General features: G+C 51.5%; 6 protein-coding genes across 6 annotated transcripts; 3 read left to right on the top strand and 3 right to left on the bottom strand.

Annotated features, from left to right (window-relative positions):
• The first annotated feature begins 938 nt into the window (after positions 1-938).
• HER10_EVM0012853 (uncharacterized protein) lies at positions 939-3,081 on the top strand. Its single transcript, XM_035482233.1, has 3 exons — positions 939-1,859; positions 1,920-2,200; positions 2,261-3,081. Exons 1-3 carry the CDS (start codon positions 1,504-1,506, stop codon positions 3,052-3,054), a joined length of 1,431 nt encoding a protein of 476 aa, XP_035331081.1. The 5' UTR covers positions 939-1,503; the 3' UTR covers positions 3,055-3,081.
• A 226-nt stretch (positions 3,082-3,307) lies between these two features.
• On the bottom strand, positions 3,308-5,128 carry HER10_EVM0008499 (glycoside hydrolase family 76). The gene is made up of 3 exons (XM_035478017.1): positions 4,299-5,128; positions 3,997-4,241; positions 3,308-3,931 (listed from the first exon to the last, which is right to left on the bottom strand). Exons 1-3 carry the CDS (start codon positions 4,870-4,872, stop codon positions 3,335-3,337), a joined length of 1,416 nt encoding a protein of 471 aa, XP_035330850.1. The 5' UTR covers positions 4,873-5,128; the 3' UTR covers positions 3,308-3,334.
• Positions 5,129-5,302: 174 nt separating this feature from the next.
• Positions 5,303-7,417, bottom strand: HER10_EVM0001376 (uncharacterized protein). Its single transcript, XM_035471125.1, has one exon. The coding sequence runs from the start codon at positions 7,317-7,319 to the stop codon at positions 5,457-5,459; it is 1,863 nt and encodes a 620-aa protein (XP_035330422.1). The 5' UTR covers positions 7,320-7,417; the 3' UTR covers positions 5,303-5,456.
• A 2,552-nt stretch (positions 7,418-9,969) lies between these two features.
• On the top strand, positions 9,970-10,793 carry HER10_EVM0000864 (uncharacterized protein; the record flags this gene model as incomplete). The annotated part of the gene is made up of 2 exons (XM_035470631.1): positions 9,970-10,383; positions 10,449-10,793. The coding sequence occupies 2 exons, from the start codon at positions 9,970-9,972 to the stop codon at positions 10,791-10,793; spliced, it is 759 nt and encodes a 252-aa protein (XP_035330383.1).
• A 978-nt stretch (positions 10,794-11,771) lies between these two features.
• Positions 11,772-13,836, top strand: HER10_EVM0010854 (uncharacterized protein). Its single transcript, XM_035480301.1, has one exon. The coding sequence runs from the start codon at positions 11,864-11,866 to the stop codon at positions 13,772-13,774; it is 1,911 nt and encodes a 636-aa protein (XP_035330965.1). The 5' UTR covers positions 11,772-11,863; the 3' UTR covers positions 13,775-13,836.
• A 985-nt stretch (positions 13,837-14,821) lies between these two features.
• HER10_EVM0010998 (uncharacterized protein) lies at positions 14,822-15,730 on the bottom strand (the record flags this gene model as incomplete). The annotated part of the gene is made up of 2 exons (XM_035480440.1): positions 14,822-15,312; positions 15,370-15,730. The coding sequence occupies 2 exons, from the start codon at positions 15,728-15,730 to the stop codon at positions 14,822-14,824; spliced, it is 852 nt and encodes a 283-aa protein (XP_035330974.1).
• Between the last annotated feature and the right edge of the window lie 291 nt (positions 15,731-16,021).

Below are 16,021 nucleotides of genomic sequence, written 5' to 3'. Positions count from 1 at the left end.
CGTGATGGCCAAGTCGTCAACCCTGATCCAAGATCGCCCGCATGAACCCCTTGTCACGAGACCGTAGGCTCGGAACAGGAATCCATCGGCTGTTCCACATAGAGAGGGTTCGTCCATTGAGAACTCCCGTAAAAAACCTTAAATCAGGCGGTGAAGAAGTCTATCATCCTTCTCTTGAAGCTTGCCGATGCAACGCTGGCCTTTTCACGTACTAGAATATCCGTAGAAGCATTCCAGACTCCTGGTCCCTGGATGAGTCTAGCGCTATTGAGCTAATTCTCCGAGGGCACGTCCATAGGATCACCAGTTAAACGACCCTGGACGGTGATCTAGGGCTCATTGTGGCTCGATTTGAAGTAATGGCACTAGTTTCAGAGTTTCCAAATTCGTGGTAGAAAAGATCGAAATCCTTTTGCGTGTTGTTCGGGTACATGTAGTCGTGGGTTTCTTTGATGCAAGCGCGGACGGTTGGCTCCCAGACCTCCCCTTCGACGCCAAGCGAGTGCGCAAGTTGCCAGAGCAAATCAATACTCGTTCTTTTACGACCAATCACAAAGAGACTATTCAGAAACAATATTGAACAGTCTTTGCATCTGAAAAACGCTGAGTTGAACATCGTTGCTGGGTTCAATCTTCCCACGTAGTGAGATCCGATGCCAAAATCCCGTCCCAGACCACCCGTGAAGCCATGTCGAACGACCACAACCCACCCAAATCGCCTCAAAACGATTGGAAATCAATCCATGGCTTCAAGAGACATGTTTGCTTTATTTCCGACCCCTTTCACATTCTCAATTGCGACCAACGGCACTTGTTGGCGGTGGCGGACGGGGCCGGGATGCCCTGATCGCAATTGCGATCGAAGATTGCTTCTTAGTCGTAAGCCGCCCCGTTGAGCCATGGATCGACTCCCTCTTCCTCTCTCATTCTGAATTCACCTTCAAGAGTGTTCTCAAGTTGTTCACGACTCTTTGCTGTCTTTTCCCATCATCTAGAATCCGGTATTTGCGCGTTTGTGTGTAGTTCCGGGTTGATGGCTGCTCTCTATGTCTATCTGACTTGAACCGAATGGTGCTCAACAACACGCCAAAGAGGTGAGTTATCCCCAATCGGGTGTAAGCCGGACCATATCCTTGGCCATGGAACTACGCTATAATCATTGAGAGTTTTGAACTAACTTTGCCGATTCGATCGAGGGTAGATCTACAAGATCGCAGGGTCATTTTACTCGGCAGCAACAGCCTTCATATTCACTCGGCTCGGTTGTTAGCAGCGACCCAAAGTACATTGGACCAAGCAACAGACTCACAGAAGCGTGGGTTCGGGAACAGCAAGCCACATTTCCGGCAAACCTCATCAAGCTCTCCGAGCAAGGATTCAAAACCGAGGCCAAGGTCACTGAACATCGTGTTCAGCGCATTTACCAGATAGGAGAAGAGGTTACAGAGAACCTCGCAGCGTTTCAGGAGCCAAGAAAACCACACTTTTGGCCGTCTAGCAATCATGGGCGAGAACAGCAAGCGAGTCCGGCAGCGAAGCCGTGAGTCTGTCACTCACGGCAAGTCTAGCCAGGTCCTGGAGGTCAAGCGACCTAAACTTAGCACCAATGTCCCTGTCGATGTCATCCAACAACCTACTCCCCAGTCACCAATGGGCTGGTCTAGCATGAAGGACTTCCTCATGACGGAGCTCAGGAGGGAGATGGGGCTACCCCTGCACCGTCACCAATCCAAGGACAACGTTGATGAGAAGAGCGTCAACTTGGCCTGCCCTCTTTTTATCAAAAACCCGGCAGCATTCACTCATGTCCGAAACTCCTGTACTGATGGAAACATCAAGGGTGGGATCGGTAAATTAATGTGAGTTCACGACCCCTGTCCAAGTCATGCAGGCATGGCGTACTGACTTACCCAACCCAGCGAGCACATCAAGCGAGTTCATCTGAGAAGTGACAAGCAGTGCCATCACTGTGGAGCCCGATTCGGCTCAAAGCCCGCGGAATCCAAGTCATCACACTCGCGCAGCTGCACCAAGGTGTGGTCACCTCACGAACCCCCTCTGCTCTCGGAGGACCAACAACGTGTTCTGGAGAACATTTCGGTGCGGGCAAGTGGGCAATCGCTCGACTACAAGTATCGCCACAAGCTTCTGATGAAGCTCTACCCCGGCCAGGAGGATTGGGCGAAGAAAGTGGAGATTTGTAAGTTGACTCAAGTGCACTTGCAAGTAGTTGACATGGTAAGCTAATCGAACGGCACAGACCACGACGCCTACTCTCCCTGTCTTTTGCCTACACAGCTCATGTTTGATGCGATGGAAAAGGCTGTGGATAGATGGGAAAGGGGGTACGCCACGCACTACGACTCTGACGGGAGCGATGCGGACTCAGAGAGATCTCGCGAGTACCGAAGACTCTCCGGATCCAGCCCGAGTGCATCATCAACAGACGCCTCGAGCGCATACCCCTATGCGAGCTCCGGTGGATACAGCCGGACCATTGGCAATGGCCACGGATACAGCTCGCATACTTATCACAACTCTGGCTACCAAGACCAGAACTGGGGCATGGACAACATGTCTCTGGCCACAGAGTCTACACAACACATCACCACATCTGGCGTCACCTCCTCATCACACGACTCACGGAAGACCCGATCGAAGAGTCGGCCCGTCGAGGCTAACTACGCGGGCATGCAGATCCCAGCAGACTACCAAGCTTACTCCCACTCCGGCACAGTGGACGACTTTGACAGCCTCGACGCCTCAGGCTTTGAAGCCTTTGAGCCCGTTTTTGACGTTGTATCAACTGTGCCATCCGACTACCACTCTTACACCATGGACACCGACCAGGTCCTCCCCTTTGACTACCCTACTCAAGGTCACTACTCAAAAGACACAATCAATCCCAAGGATATACACAACACTTTAATCGGAATGGGGTCGGCGACGATGCCGAGGTATCTCATGGATAACGAGGAAGAATCTGGTATTATACTGCAAGACACTCAAGAATATTTGGGGTTTGCCGGTCAAGGCAGGAGGTCTCATAGATAGGCGGGGTTTGGGCTACACTTACGACGCTTACGACGCAATGATGCATAATGTCACGGAACTGACTGGGTTGGGCGCAGGGGCTAAATGGGGCCGTATTCTACTATGTATGAGTGGCAAACCAGTATTTTGCTATCGTAATCTCTGCAACCTGCTTCTTCAACTTCTGTTCGAATCCTACGCCTTCGCTCGTCTATCATGTCACTATTCTGACGTTGATTTTGTCTAAGCTTCATCTGAGGATAGATGCATGTGTTTTGAGCCCTGAGTCCGACACCTGAAATCAGAGATGCCAAGCCAGAAGCATGAATGATGGGAGGAGGAAAGAAACTTTGAAATCCATTCCAAGTTGCCCAGCTCCTGATCCTGGCGTAGCCGTCGTCGAGGTAGTCGAAGTCGGCGAAGACCCCCCGGTCGTGCCGCTAGGAGAGTTGCCAGAGCTTCCGCCACTTCTAGCAGCGTCAACAATCGGTGCCTTGGCATCCTTGATGAGCAGATTGGAGACTGCAGCCAGAACGCTCAACCCTTCACCAATACCCGTAGTGTTATCGGCTGTCATAGGGTCGACAAATTTGCCACTGGTCCAATAGAAGCCGCAGCGATTGTTGATCCCCGAGTTTCCGGGCTCACACTGCTTGACCGCAGCTTCAGCGGAAGTTTTCAGGACCGGAAGCCATGTGTCTGCCAAGAAAGGGGCGAGTTGAGTGGCCGAAGAGAGCCACCGGTGCACGTATCCTTTGTAGAAAAGAGCGTCGGTGGGACAGCGACCCTCAGCTGGCTCGCAAGCCGATTCGAAAATGACGCCTTCAGGGAAAAAGTCTTTCAACAGAGCGTCAGAGAGTCCCACGGCACGGTCACGCCAGATTTCGGAGCCGTTTGTCTACACCGATATTAGTCATATGATTCTCTGAGTCTCGAGACTGATGCTCGGCTCGGAAGACCTACGTTGTTATACATGAAGGCTGCGCCCTGAATGAGCATGGCTGGTGTATAAGACCATTGAGCCTTCCCGATTTGGGTACAGTTGCTCTCTGCAAGTGCCCCGTCGTACACCTTCCAGTTACTAGTGTCAACGAAACCAACTCCAGTGAGCCAGTCCCATCTCTTGTCAGAGTAGTCCGAGTAAGTTGTGTTGCCAGTGAACCGAGCAAGCCGGGCTCCTAAATTGAAGAAACACGCATTGGAAGCCGCTATGTAAGATTAGCTTTGACTGCACTCAGTCTGATCACAGAAGCACCGTAACTCACTATGCTTCCATTCATATCCATTATTGGAAAAAGGAATCTGCCAGCGAAGGCCACCATTGCAGGTCTCATCATAGCGATCAGGCGATGCTTGAGTCGTCCACACATTCTTCGCAAGGTCGATCCACTTCGCTTTTCCATCCACCTCGGGGAACCCATACTCGGCAGCCATAAGAGCAGCCGTGCCCCAGAAACACTGATCCTCATTTCCAAGGGTAGCTGTCTGATTGGGAGGCATGTAATCGTTTTCGGGTCCAACCTGGAACTGTAGTGCTTTGCTGACTGTAGCCGCGTAGCTGTCGTCTCCTGTCAAATGCCAGTAGTCGAGATAGGTGGCGAAGAAGCTGCTACTCAAGTACCACCAGTATTTGTTGATATCCTCGGACGACCACGGAAGTATACCCGGAGTCTGTCCAGGCTCGTCGCCTTTGTAGAATGTCATAAGGTCCTTAGCAAGAGACCGTGATGACTCCTTGATGCTGTCTGAGCTGCTGATATCAAGTTCCGCGACGACATTGGGGAAGTGGCCCAGTAGCAGGAGAGCCCCTGAGAGGGTTGAAACGAGTGGAGATGGCATGATGCAATTGCGAATAAAGAGTATTGATTTGGTGAGCTCAAGTTGACGCTTTCACGCAGTGATCGAGGCCAAACAAATGGTTAACGAGTGTAGGTAAGTGACTCAGAACAGCGCGTACAAAGTCACGGAGAACAACATCAATTTCCCTGTGGGCTGGTTGGGTATTTGACGTTCCCCCGCCTCGTACGACGTAGCCCGACTTATGAAGACAACGACGTCAGTGAGGACATCTCTGGACGAAAAGAATCGAAGTTTTGTGCATGAAAGGAAGAAAGTGAATTTCGAAATATTCTCGCGGAGTTCCATACATCGCTTACATTCGAGTCGGGCGTTGTTTACCCCTGCTGTGCCGCATCGGCTAGCCGCCTTCGATCGAAATCCTCTTGGCATCACCAGCACTAGGCCTATTACGTCAACAAGTAAGCTGTTGCCTTGCTCGTATTTACTCTGGCGATTACTGATGACCATAGCAATTCCCACTCAAATACAGCCTCTGCCCAGAAGTTGAAGTTGCCGTAACTCCGATGCTATGCTATGCTAGATGCCGCTCGCTAACTTCATGTCTACCTTACTTCTATCATCAGTCATTCAGCTGGCTCTTTGCCTTCAACTCGCGACTCTGCATCCTCAGTTACCTCCTCTTGCACTATCCCGTCGGCTGCAAGACTCCGGGGTTGATCGCTAGCGGCTTTGGTCTTCGTTCCCACGGCTCCTTTGGCCTTCTTAATTTCCTTTGCGTCAGCTTTCTCATTGGCTCCTTCACTGTCGGACTCCGAAGCCAGTGCCTTAAGCGCCTTCATCTTGAGGGCTTTCTTCTTCCTCGCCTTCCTCTCGCTTGCCGCTTTCTTCCGTCGCTGCGCTTCATCCATCGCGGCTTTCTCTTCAACAACCCATGCAGCAATGCTCTTGACGGCCTGTTCCGGTGCATTCCGGTGGTTGAGCAAGAATCCCTGCAACTGTGCCGGGGTGAATATGTCGTCAGGGACTTGAGAACTGAATCCTTCTGCCAATTCGTCGAATTCTGAGGCTTGCTTCTTCAGAGCCTCGTCATCTTTATCGATTAGAAGAGTCTCAGTTGACAGGTGCGGTCGATACATGCGCTCAAACATGCCCTTGGCGCTTCCCTTTGAAATATTCCCCAGAAATATCATTCTATCGATACGACCTGGTCTTACGAGCGCTCTATCAAGTTTGTGAGCCACATTGGACGTCATCAAGACGATGCGACCTTCTTGGGATGCGACTCCATCCAAGACGTTCAGAAGACCTGACAAAGTACAACGGCATCGCCCGAAAGACCTTGCGCTACTAGCGCTGCTGTCGCTATCTTCCGATGAGGAATCATCCGGCTCGAACTTCTTGCGATGCTGAATTCCAATCGCGTCGATGTCCTCCAGCAAGACGATGCATTTCGGCGGCAGCGCGGTGAATAGGTTCTCCAAGTCGTTATCATCTCTGATGCTAGGGATATGGAGTAGATAGAGCTCGAGGTTGAAGTAGCTTGCTAGCGCAAGAGAAAGAGACGTCTTGCCTGTACCGGGTGGGCCATAGAAGAGATAGCCTCTCCGGTACGGTATCCCTCTTTCCGTGTAGAACTTCCTGGTTTTTTGGTTGAGATACGTTTCGATGTCATTGACAAGCTCTGTCTTCGTCTTCTCGTCAAAGTGCACAGTTTCTAGTGGCCGTATCGGTCGGAGGATAGTGGTGTCCCAACTCTCTTGATTATACTGATTTTTTGTGGCTCTCACCGTGATGAATGCTTCACGCTGCTTGTCCGCAAAGAGCCGACAGTTGTTGAGGAAGTCTTTGACGGGTTGGACAGCGCGCCCCAAGCGCATCACGACGAGCGGCTCATCGCCCTCCGGGGCGGCAGAGTATTCGTCCGGAACACCGGTGTACGCAGAGCCGACGCGTACGTTAGACACTCTTCGGACCATGAAGAACCCTCCCTCATAAATAAACCAGGTGGTACCAAAGGTTGGCAAATATTGCACTGGTACCCTCTTTTCGTGATGGAGGTCGTCTCGCTCGATAGGCTTCCGATAATACCACGCCTCATTCTGGATCACTTCGGTTCGGGCAGTTAGAACACGAGTGCCTTGCCGGGTGAGAACGTGTGCCCCTAGCCAGTTGAGAACCTCTCTGTTGAGTTTGTCGTTACTCCCGATCGAGATGGAAGCAGTGAAGAAGCGGGTAATCCACCAGTAGATCTGAGTTCCCAGCTTTTGAATGCCCGTCAAAGCCCTTGGCAATTCTCCTCCCAGGGTTATCAGGAGGATGATTGTGGTGATGTCGAGTTTAAGCCAGGTTGTAAAGAATTTGAATCCTGGTGCAGTACGTTCCAAGAAGTCGTTGAGTCCTTGGTATAATTTTTGAGACGTTGCATCGGTGGCGCCAGTAGCGCTGGTAAGAAGTGAGGCTTTGGTGAGCCTAAAGAGTTCACTCATGATCGGTTTCACGACGTAATTGAGCTGTAAAAGTCTGATGAGGGAAACAAATTGGGGTCAGCCTTGGCTTTAAGAGTCTTTCGCAATATTTCGCGAGGCAAGGTACTTTATGAAGCCGCGTGAAGCTTCAGGCAGAAACGAGGCTGCCTGGGTCGTCTCACCGATGTCCGCTTACCCTGGAACTCAACTGAAATCGGTATGCGGCGCTAGCCCAATGGATCCAAGAATCAGCATGACGCATGACGGGATGTGGCATAGTCCAATTCGCTCATTCTAGATCGAAGGCTGACGCCGCTTGTTGGAGCCAATCGTTGGACGGAAGCGCCTTGATCTGTGACACAGTGAGACAGTCAGGCTTGGCTGCGGCTTTCCTCACAAGATCGTGCATATGTACTCATGATTGTGTTCATATCGAAACACACCGTTCCCAACAGATTGGTAAAATGAAGAACTCTCATAGGTAAGTACAATATTAAACTAGATTTTTATCGTTAAGTAAGATGTTTCCGTCTTGGAGAGTATCTATGAAACGAAGTCCTCTCAACAAGTCGACGAAGTCGGCAATGACTCTAAACTCTTACTCACTTACTCCCTCACGCGGATAGAACCTCCAGCTTATTCTTGGTCAAGATGCGACGACTTACTTCGACGTGGCCTCTCGTAGAACATCGTTGTCTCTTCTAGATCTGCCTTAGTCATGGATATCATTGACCGTCTCAGGACTTCAAGACTTGCGGCCTCACTCTCGAATCTGAGGCAGATGAATGAGTCAGGGCCTGTGCTTCTTTGCTCATTGTAAACAACTCCATTGTTGTTCTACATTCGTGACCCATATTTGAGTCTAGACGTGCTTCAGTTCATCTGCATCATGTCCCATAAGCCTCGAGCATTAGTTTGGCGCTTATGGTGCTCAGTAAATGCTGGTATGTTCCTCAAATAGTACAGATGCTTGAGGTCTCTGTGAAGGTGTTCGCATGTGGTCAGCAAACTTGGTTTCGCGGCTTAGACGTTAAGCCAATGAAGGTCGTGTGTGTGCCAGACTAGAACTACTGTGTAAAGCAAGATCTACGGCGACTTGACGTCTCCGCCCGCCCGCCTCCTTGCCAAGCAGGAAAGGGAACAGTCTCACTCCGCCTTGCGGAGTAAGTTTATTGGTCATTATCTACGAGAATCCTCTCGAGAATGACCAGTTCGTCGGGTAATATCTAACCATTTTGAGGATGGCCTGCATCACACTCAGCCCTATTTCTTCCCAAATGGTCTCGTCAGCACCCGTGCCACTTAATCGCAGTAGGGCGAACCGGATGCGGACGCTTCGAAGGTGTCAGCCTTCAACAGACCTGCTCAGCTATGCGTTCTTGTTACAGCCGCATGAACCATTTGGGATCAAGACCGCATGAAGACAGCAAAACCCAGCCAGCCCTCTTCAACACGGGAGGCGGACCATGCTGACCACTTCTGGACCTTGCTCATGACGTTAAAAACCATCCTCACTATCTACAAGTAAACCAGCAGTAACATTCTCCGCGGCGGATCGATTCTTTGTCTTTCTTGATGACGACCGATGATGCGCGCAGGTTGTTTCCGACGTATCAGCAGCCTGAAGGCATTCGCTGTCTAGCCGAGTACTCTCCCCCTCATGAATGTGTTCCGATGGACCGATGATACGGCCCCTATCAGAAATAATGCTCCCAACGTCCCAGATTTTGCGAGAGCGGGTAGCGCAACGTGAGCTGGCTGGGTAAGTTCGTGAAAAGGCATCATGTACAGGCGACCTAGGCAGCAGGCAGCGGCGATGTCAGCTTTCGGGGAGTGGTGGATTGAACAGCGCTTTTGCCCAACGTCACCCCAACAAAGACCGACCCAGGTCATTGATCGTCGAGCAACCCCTCCATCAATACTAGTACCCTGCTTCCGAAGACCCTCTCGTTTTACACGTGGGCTGAGGGTCAAACATTCCAAACAAAGCCTGCAAAATGACACAAGGGTCGCCTACTACGACGCTGTTGTCAGAAATCGGTGCAGAAATCAACTTGGCAAGGGAATCATCGGAAGTGACCCCAGTCAAGGATACCTGAAGAGAAAAGTCGCCAGCATAGTCGTCCGGGAACAGTATCCTTGAAGTCCACTCTTGACGTGCGCACGCACCTCTTGACAAGACCCCTATCAATCTGAATTCGGCCCATTACTGGACAATGCGACCTCGTTGGGGAGTGCCGCTGAAGAATGCTCCGCATTGAGTGCGACGCAACGAAGCTCATGAGTCGCCCGACCCGCACGCAACTCCGTAGCTCTCGCAAGAGATGTGGCAGTTGCCGTACGTTAGTGGGCTCTTTCCAGGGTTTCCCGAGTTCCGGGTTGGGTTTCCGGGGAGCTAGAGGCGTGCTAAAGGCGCGTCTTTCAGGGATATCACCGGGGCCGCAAAGTTACTGTTTTACACAGGAGAGGGGAAAGGATGGATTGCGGTGAGGCGAGGGGCAGACGTGAGTTGAGCGCCGGCTCCCATGATCGGATATCACTCATATTTAATAGCATGGCAGCGTCTTCCTTCTGCCAGTCAATAATTCAAGCTTTTGACTTTTCTGGAAATTCCCCTGCCGAGCTCACCATCCTCGCTTAACTCTTCAACACAACCCACACACCACCAACCATGTCTACCACCAAGCCCACTTTCGTCCTCGCACCTGGTGCGTGGCACAAGGAGACCTGCTACTCGCCTGCTCAGCAACTCCTCGAGTCTCGCGGCTACCCCGTTGAGGCCGTTGAGTACCCCTCTGTCGGCGCTGAGCCCCCCACCAAGGGCCTCACAGACGATGCCAACGCCGTCAGAGCTGTCCTCCAGAGACTCGCCGACGAGGGCAAGGAGATCGTTCTCGTTGTGCACTCCTACGGTGGTCTTGTCGGCGCCAATGCCGTCGAGGGTCTTGGCTACAAGCAGCGCGCCAAGGAGGGCAAGAAGGGTGGTGTCATTACTTTCGTCTACCTTACCGCCTTCGTTGTGCCCAAGGGCAAGTGCATCAGAGAGATGCTTGGCGGCCAGTTCCTCCCGTGGATGAAGTTCGAGGTAAGATGAAGCTGGATGATTTCGCAAATGCTTATGTTGCGATTCCGAAATTCACACTTTCACAGGGCAACTACGTCTACGCCCAGACTCCCGAGGAGATCTTCTACCACGATGTTGAGCCTGAGACTCGCGCCAAGGCAATTGAGCAGCTGCAGCACCAGTCTGCCCAGGTCTTCGACGATGTTGTGACCTACGAGCCGTGGCACGAGATTGACTCCATGTTCTTCTTCTGCGACGAGGACAAGGCAATCCCCCTCGCCGTCCAGCAGGGTATGGCCACTCTTCTCGGCCCTACGGCTATCACCTACTCTTCTAAGGCCTCCCACTCCCCCTTCCTGTCCCAGCCGAACGACGTCGCTGAGGGCTTGGAGCTTGCCGCCAAGGTTGGACAGGAGAGAGTCAGAGCTTAGAGTTTGATAAAGTCCGCCATCCATGTAGAGAACTCGGCGCATTAGATATCCTGTAAAATTTACGATTCATGACCACATCTTCAATTGTTGCCAGCGACATTGATGACCATGAAGGATTTTCCGACTCAGTGTGGATGTTAAGTATGAGCCGAAAGAATGATCACATGAAACTCTTAGCGCAGCAATCGCAGTGTTGAGCTTCTCGTAGCTCTTGTTGTATAGTAGAACCATTCGACCCGGGGTAGCTCACAGCAGATGATTTTGCTCAATGCAAGCTCAGATACCAAGACTGGAGTTCCCCATCTTCATGTCGAGTCGCAAGTAACTTCGAACGCGGATGAGGTACAGTCCTCGACAAATATAGCAGGCCGGGGAGGTCGTCTTGACTCATGTCGGGCTCTGATGACCAGACGTTTATAGTTTGGCGTCCGTCAAACCGCAGGCACTCGCTTCGGGCCGTCCCAAGCAACAGGGTCCCACTCCTGCCCATATCGTCATGTACTCCGTATGTACGACATGAGAAGCTTAGATGAACACCCACGTTTCCTGCGTCCGAGCGTGCTGCAATGGCACCTTGACTCGCGAGAATCGGCGGGATCACTGTGATAGGACCCAGACTAGGAGCCCAAGTAGTAACCACCCCATTTGTCTCATGGGTTCTGGTTATTTTTTCGGATGGCTATCCTGAGGTGCCCCTGAGCCAGCCTTAAGTGCGCTGTACAAGCATGGATGCACCAGAATGGCTCCCAATTTATTCCACTTGCACGAATTCCGCCTCATCGGTAAGAGGACATATGTGTAAATGTAGTGAGGAGTATTGTGGGCTGAGCCCCTTCCTAGTAGTCGTCTGTGGCTGTTGCCGCCACATGTCAACCCTGTCAGCCTGCGCACTTGATCCAGTTCCACGAATGACGTGAGATCCCTCACCAAGAAGGCGGGGGATAGGCAGGCCAGGCTGGGTGCAACGAGGGTTACATCCCAATGTTCATCCTCCGTAAAAATTCGTACAAATTATGGAAGGGAGCCACATTCCGCTGCCTTTATTCAAATCTTTCCAGTGACAACCGAATATGAGCACTCACCAGGGCCCGAAAGAGGCTGGCTTTTACAGCCCTCTGAAGACCAATCAAGTTCGGCTCCTGCGGCTGAATCCAGACCCCGACTCAGATGAAGTGGGAAGTTTAGAAGCAGTGGAGCTCCGCGATGCTCCTCCATACTACGCCCTCAGTCACAGCTGGACGAGCCAGCACAGCTATCGGGACGTCCTCATAAACAGCCAAATCGTCACACTCGGAGCTGATCTCGCCGCCTGCGTTCACAGGCTCTCGCAACTGGCAAGCAGCAACTCCGAGCTCGACCCTCCCGTTCGTCACATCTGGATCGACAGCATCTGTATCGATCAGTCAAATCTCGACGAGCGCGCGGCCCAAGTCTCCCTCATGGGCCAGCTGTACCGCGGCGCCATTCGAACGCTTATCTGGCTTGGTCCCGACTCGAGCGACTGCTATGGCGCGTGGGAGCTGCTGGACAGCATATACCTCGTCTTCAGGCAGCAGAATCCCGGAGCCACGGAGCCGAATGACATACCCACCCGCATGTACCGTCTCTCTGCACACGAAGCCTCTGGGCTGCCGCCGTGGGAAGACTTTCGGTGGCCGCATCTCAAGAATCTCGTGAGGAGGCGGTGGTTTTCTAGGATCTGGGTTGTTCAGGAGGTCGCCCTGTCAACGCAGGATCCTATCTTCCTCCACGGGGAGCAGTATTTCCCCTGGAGTCACTTTGGCTGGGCGGCGGCTTGGCTGCGCAAAAACGGCTACATGCGACTGTCTCAAGTGCCCGAACAGCTGCGCAACATCGACACCATGGCTAATCTCCAGCGGGCGCAGACACTGTGGCCCCTTGACGCGCTCGTCTCAATCACGCAGGTCAAGTTCAATGCCACCGACCAGAGGGACAAGATCTATGGACTCATGGGTCTTGCTCGCGAATGTCAAGATCTGGCTGCTATCCCTCCCGAGCTGAGACCAGACTATCAGATTGACGTGACCGATGTATACCTGAGGGTTGGGCGATACATGCTGCAACAGAGCGGCTCGCTTGCGTTCTTGACCCGAGCACGTTGTATCGATGGCAGTATCACCAGAAGACAGCGGGAGAAGAGTCTAGATATACCCTCGTGGTGCCCTGACTGGAGCGATTTCAAGAATCCCAACGAGGGTATCGCTACAAGTCTCTCGTGGGTGCATGCCGGAGACAAGTCTAGGCCAGCCAGACTCGGCTTCCTCGAACAATTCTCTGCAGCGTCTGGGCTTGAACTTGAAATCCGTCATGAAGACGATCCGCGAGTACTCTCACTCGTGGGTATCAGAGTGACCACAGTTGAGGTGGCTGTGCCGTTTGGCGTCAATCCTTCTCGCAAGGTTGAACCCGAGCAGCCTTTTACAGAGCAGATGACACGCGTCTTGTCAGAGGCGCTGAAGACACTCAAGAAAGATCCCTTACCCGCCTGGACGAGACGATTTGTTAGCGTAACTACAGTTGAGCAGCATTCCTTTGTCGGCCGGGATTGGGAACAGTCTGTCGCGGACGGCGCGGCCTATATCCATCATCTGCTGCTGAACGACGTATCACTCTTGTCCTTGTGCGTAGAGCAGAGCGGTGATCCGAATGCTCTCTCCGTACTCCAGAAACTATCATCTGGTGGAGCTGCAGACTACTACAAGAGCCTGGTTCACAACTATGGTTTCGATAGGGCCTTTTTAGTTACGGCAGACGGGAGAATGGGCATTGGTCCATCGAATATTCGGCAGGGAGATGCTGTTGCCGTGCTTGCAGGCGGTGATGTGCCGTACTGTGTGCGTGAGGAGGGAGACTACTGGCTTTTGGTGGGCGAGTCGTGTGTGCAGGGTTTGATGAAGGGGGAGGCTGTAGACGCAGTAAATCACGGGTTGTTGATGAAGGACAGAATGCGTTTTAGGTAGTTTCAACGGACAGATGATGCACTTGATGAGCGAGCGTCGCGCTTTTACCTCTTACGCCTACCTTTTCACTTCTACAATAATTAGATCTTCACCACTAATGGGAGTGTCGCACAATCGAATATCAACTCAAGAACCCTTCTCGCTCTTTAGACCGTTCACAATAACCCAAAACTAAGTGTTCAATACCAGTATGGACATATTTATTGATAAGCTTACCTGAAATGGGAGCCGCCGGCTTAACACAGTCTAATCCCTACTTTGATACTAGAGTACTAGAGCGGAAATCTCTGTGATGTTATTGCCTAACCAATCCAGATGGCTAGACCGCTGCTACCATGTGTCTAGTTCCACCTTATCCTCTGATCTCATTTTAAGTTGCTGAGACGAGTGGGTGACCAAAAACGATTGCCGGTATGTAGGCACTCTACCTAGCTTTCCTATCATCGTTCTTTTTCCTATTCTTCTTGAAAGAGTATTCACGTAGAAATATACATAAGATAAAAGTAATAGAAATGATAAAAGAAAAAGAAATATTAGTAGTAATAGAGACAATAGAGATAATAGAGATAATAAGAACGAGAAAGAATAAGAAAATAACATGCAAGAATAATCAACAGGTATGTGAGCATTACGCAATCCTTTGTTGACCAGCATCCTACCTCATATTGTCACCCACCTGTCAGGATATGTGCTTGAGGCAGATGGGAACTCATACTGAGGCGAGCTTGAGTTATAGCGGCAAAGACGGTAACTGAATCTGGCTGAAAAGCCTCGCGTAATCAGTGAGACAGCCGCCAGGCGTCTTATTTCCTGTCGATGAGCTGTAGTCCCCTTGGCGGGTACACAGTGGTGTGGGTGGCATCATCTAGACGAGGTCGACAGGCTTCATCAAGCGCGAAAGATTCCAAAATGGTCTCGTGGCTACTTTCTGTCCTATATAATGGATACATGTACAATACCCATCGCACTTCACCTCGGGGTCCACTACTACAACACAGACGTTGGCCCAATAGTCCGGCCCTTCGCTCTCAATGGCATGATACTTGATTACAGGACCGATTTGGGTGCATCCCAATGTTTAGGTTCGGGAAAGGAAACAACTGAATCTTCCATCTTCATACCAATTTGCCACCTTCCAAGCCCAGGCCAGAAGTTCTCGTGTTCCCCGATAATGTGTCCCTTTTCATCAGCTTGTCGGATATCGAACCAACCTAGACTCGTCTTCTTTGAGCTTTGACCTGGCGCAATGCTGCACCAGCGATCGGTCCCTGGTAGTTCCCCCTGGCTACCACTTCCCTCGGGCAATGGGGGCTGAACAAGAGTTGCATCCACACCAACGTACTTCAGGATGTCAAGAGAGAGGGGGAACGACGGCACGTATGGAATAGGCTTGAACGTGGCTTGGAAGAGAGGCGTGGTGCTTGCCGCCGACTCTTTGATGTCACCGGATGTGTCGTGAGGGAAAACTCGCACAGAAGTGCTACCATCTGAGTTTGTTTTCCAGTCGAAGGTTGCTAGATGTTTAGGAATGTTCCAATCTTCCTCCTTTATGAGCAACTAGCGCAGTGTTGCGTTGAATGACAAAGGGAACTCACTCTTTCGCCCATTCCAGCATGTGTACTTCTGCGAAACGTAGATCCTGGTGATTCTTGCATTCTTCTTTTTTATGCGCTTGCCGTTCTCCTCAACCGTATACTCGTGAAATCCTGGACTCAAGATGAGTTCATCATAGGGACCGACTGGACTTTCAGTGTAACGAATGATCTGGATCATGCTGATCCCTCCCAGGGGACGACTACCGTCTGGGCGTATAAATGAAGAGTTCGCTTCGAGTGGAGAGTACATGATCGTTGGAGGATGTTCTGCCTGCTTTCTGGGTACCCAGAAGCTGAAGACGTAGACGTCGCCCTTGAGCTTCCATGGTGCAGGGACAGGGGTGATTTCGCTTAACGTCATGACGACACGAGCTCTTTTTCCTCGGTGTTTCGGAGGCTATGAGTAAGCCAACAATGAGAATTACCCAGAGAGACTACTGCTTGAGTAGAGAGAAATAGAGAGACTAGATTAAATGGACAGAATATCTGGCCTGATCGGGAACGTCTATGAAGAGAAAGGTCAGATCGGTAAAAGACTGGAGTCAAGACGAGAAGCTTGCCGGCGCATGAACGGCCCTCGACTATTTGTGGGGAGTAAAATGCCCCAGCAACACTTTATGTCCCCAGCCAGTCGTGGCATGTTGCATCCACC

Source organism: Colletotrichum scovillei (genome assembly GCF_011075155.1).
Source record: "Colletotrichum scovillei strain TJNH1 chromosome Unknown Contig00008, whole genome shotgun sequence".
Lineage (NCBI taxonomy): Eukaryota > Fungi > Ascomycota > Sordariomycetes > Glomerellales > Glomerellaceae > Colletotrichum > Colletotrichum scovillei.
The sequence above is the reverse complement of the archived record's forward strand: the minus strand, read 5'-3'. Positions and strand labels throughout refer to the sequence as shown.

What these genes read in the sequence shown, in the direction of transcription:
- HER10_EVM0012853 (XM_035482233.1), top strand. Translation starts at nt 1,504, where the DNA reads ATGGGCGAGAACAGCAAGCGAGTCCGGCAGCGAAGCCGTGAGTCTGTC. An exon ending in GGTGGGATCGGTAAATTAAT is followed by an intron (nt 1,860 to 1,919) that starts GTGAGTTCACGA and finishes TACCCAACCCAG; the next exon opens with CGAGCACATCAAGCGAGTTC. An exon ending in GGCGAAGAAAGTGGAGATTT is followed by an intron (nt 2,201 to 2,260) that starts GTAAGTTGACTC and finishes CGAACGGCACAG; the next exon opens with ACCACGACGCCTACTCTCCC.
- HER10_EVM0008499 (XM_035478017.1), bottom strand. Translation starts at nt 4,872, where the DNA reads ATGCCATCTCCACTCGTTTCAACCCTCTCAGGGGCTCTCCTGCTACTG. An exon ending in TGGATATGAATGGAAGCATA is followed by an intron (nt 4,242 to 4,298) that starts GTGAGTTACGGT and finishes AATCTTACATAG; the next exon opens with CGGCTTCCAATGCGTGTTTC. An exon ending in CAGCCTTCATGTATAACAAC is followed by an intron (nt 3,932 to 3,996) that starts GTAGGTCTTCCG and finishes ATATCGGTGTAG; the next exon opens with ACAAACGGCTCCGAAATCTG.
- HER10_EVM0001376 (XM_035471125.1), bottom strand. Translation starts at nt 7,319, where the DNA reads ATGAGTGAACTCTTTAGGCTCACCAAAGCCTCACTTCTTACCAGCGCT.
- HER10_EVM0010854 (XM_035480301.1), top strand. Translation starts at nt 11,864, where the DNA reads ATGAGCACTCACCAGGGCCCGAAAGAGGCTGGCTTTTACAGCCCTCTG.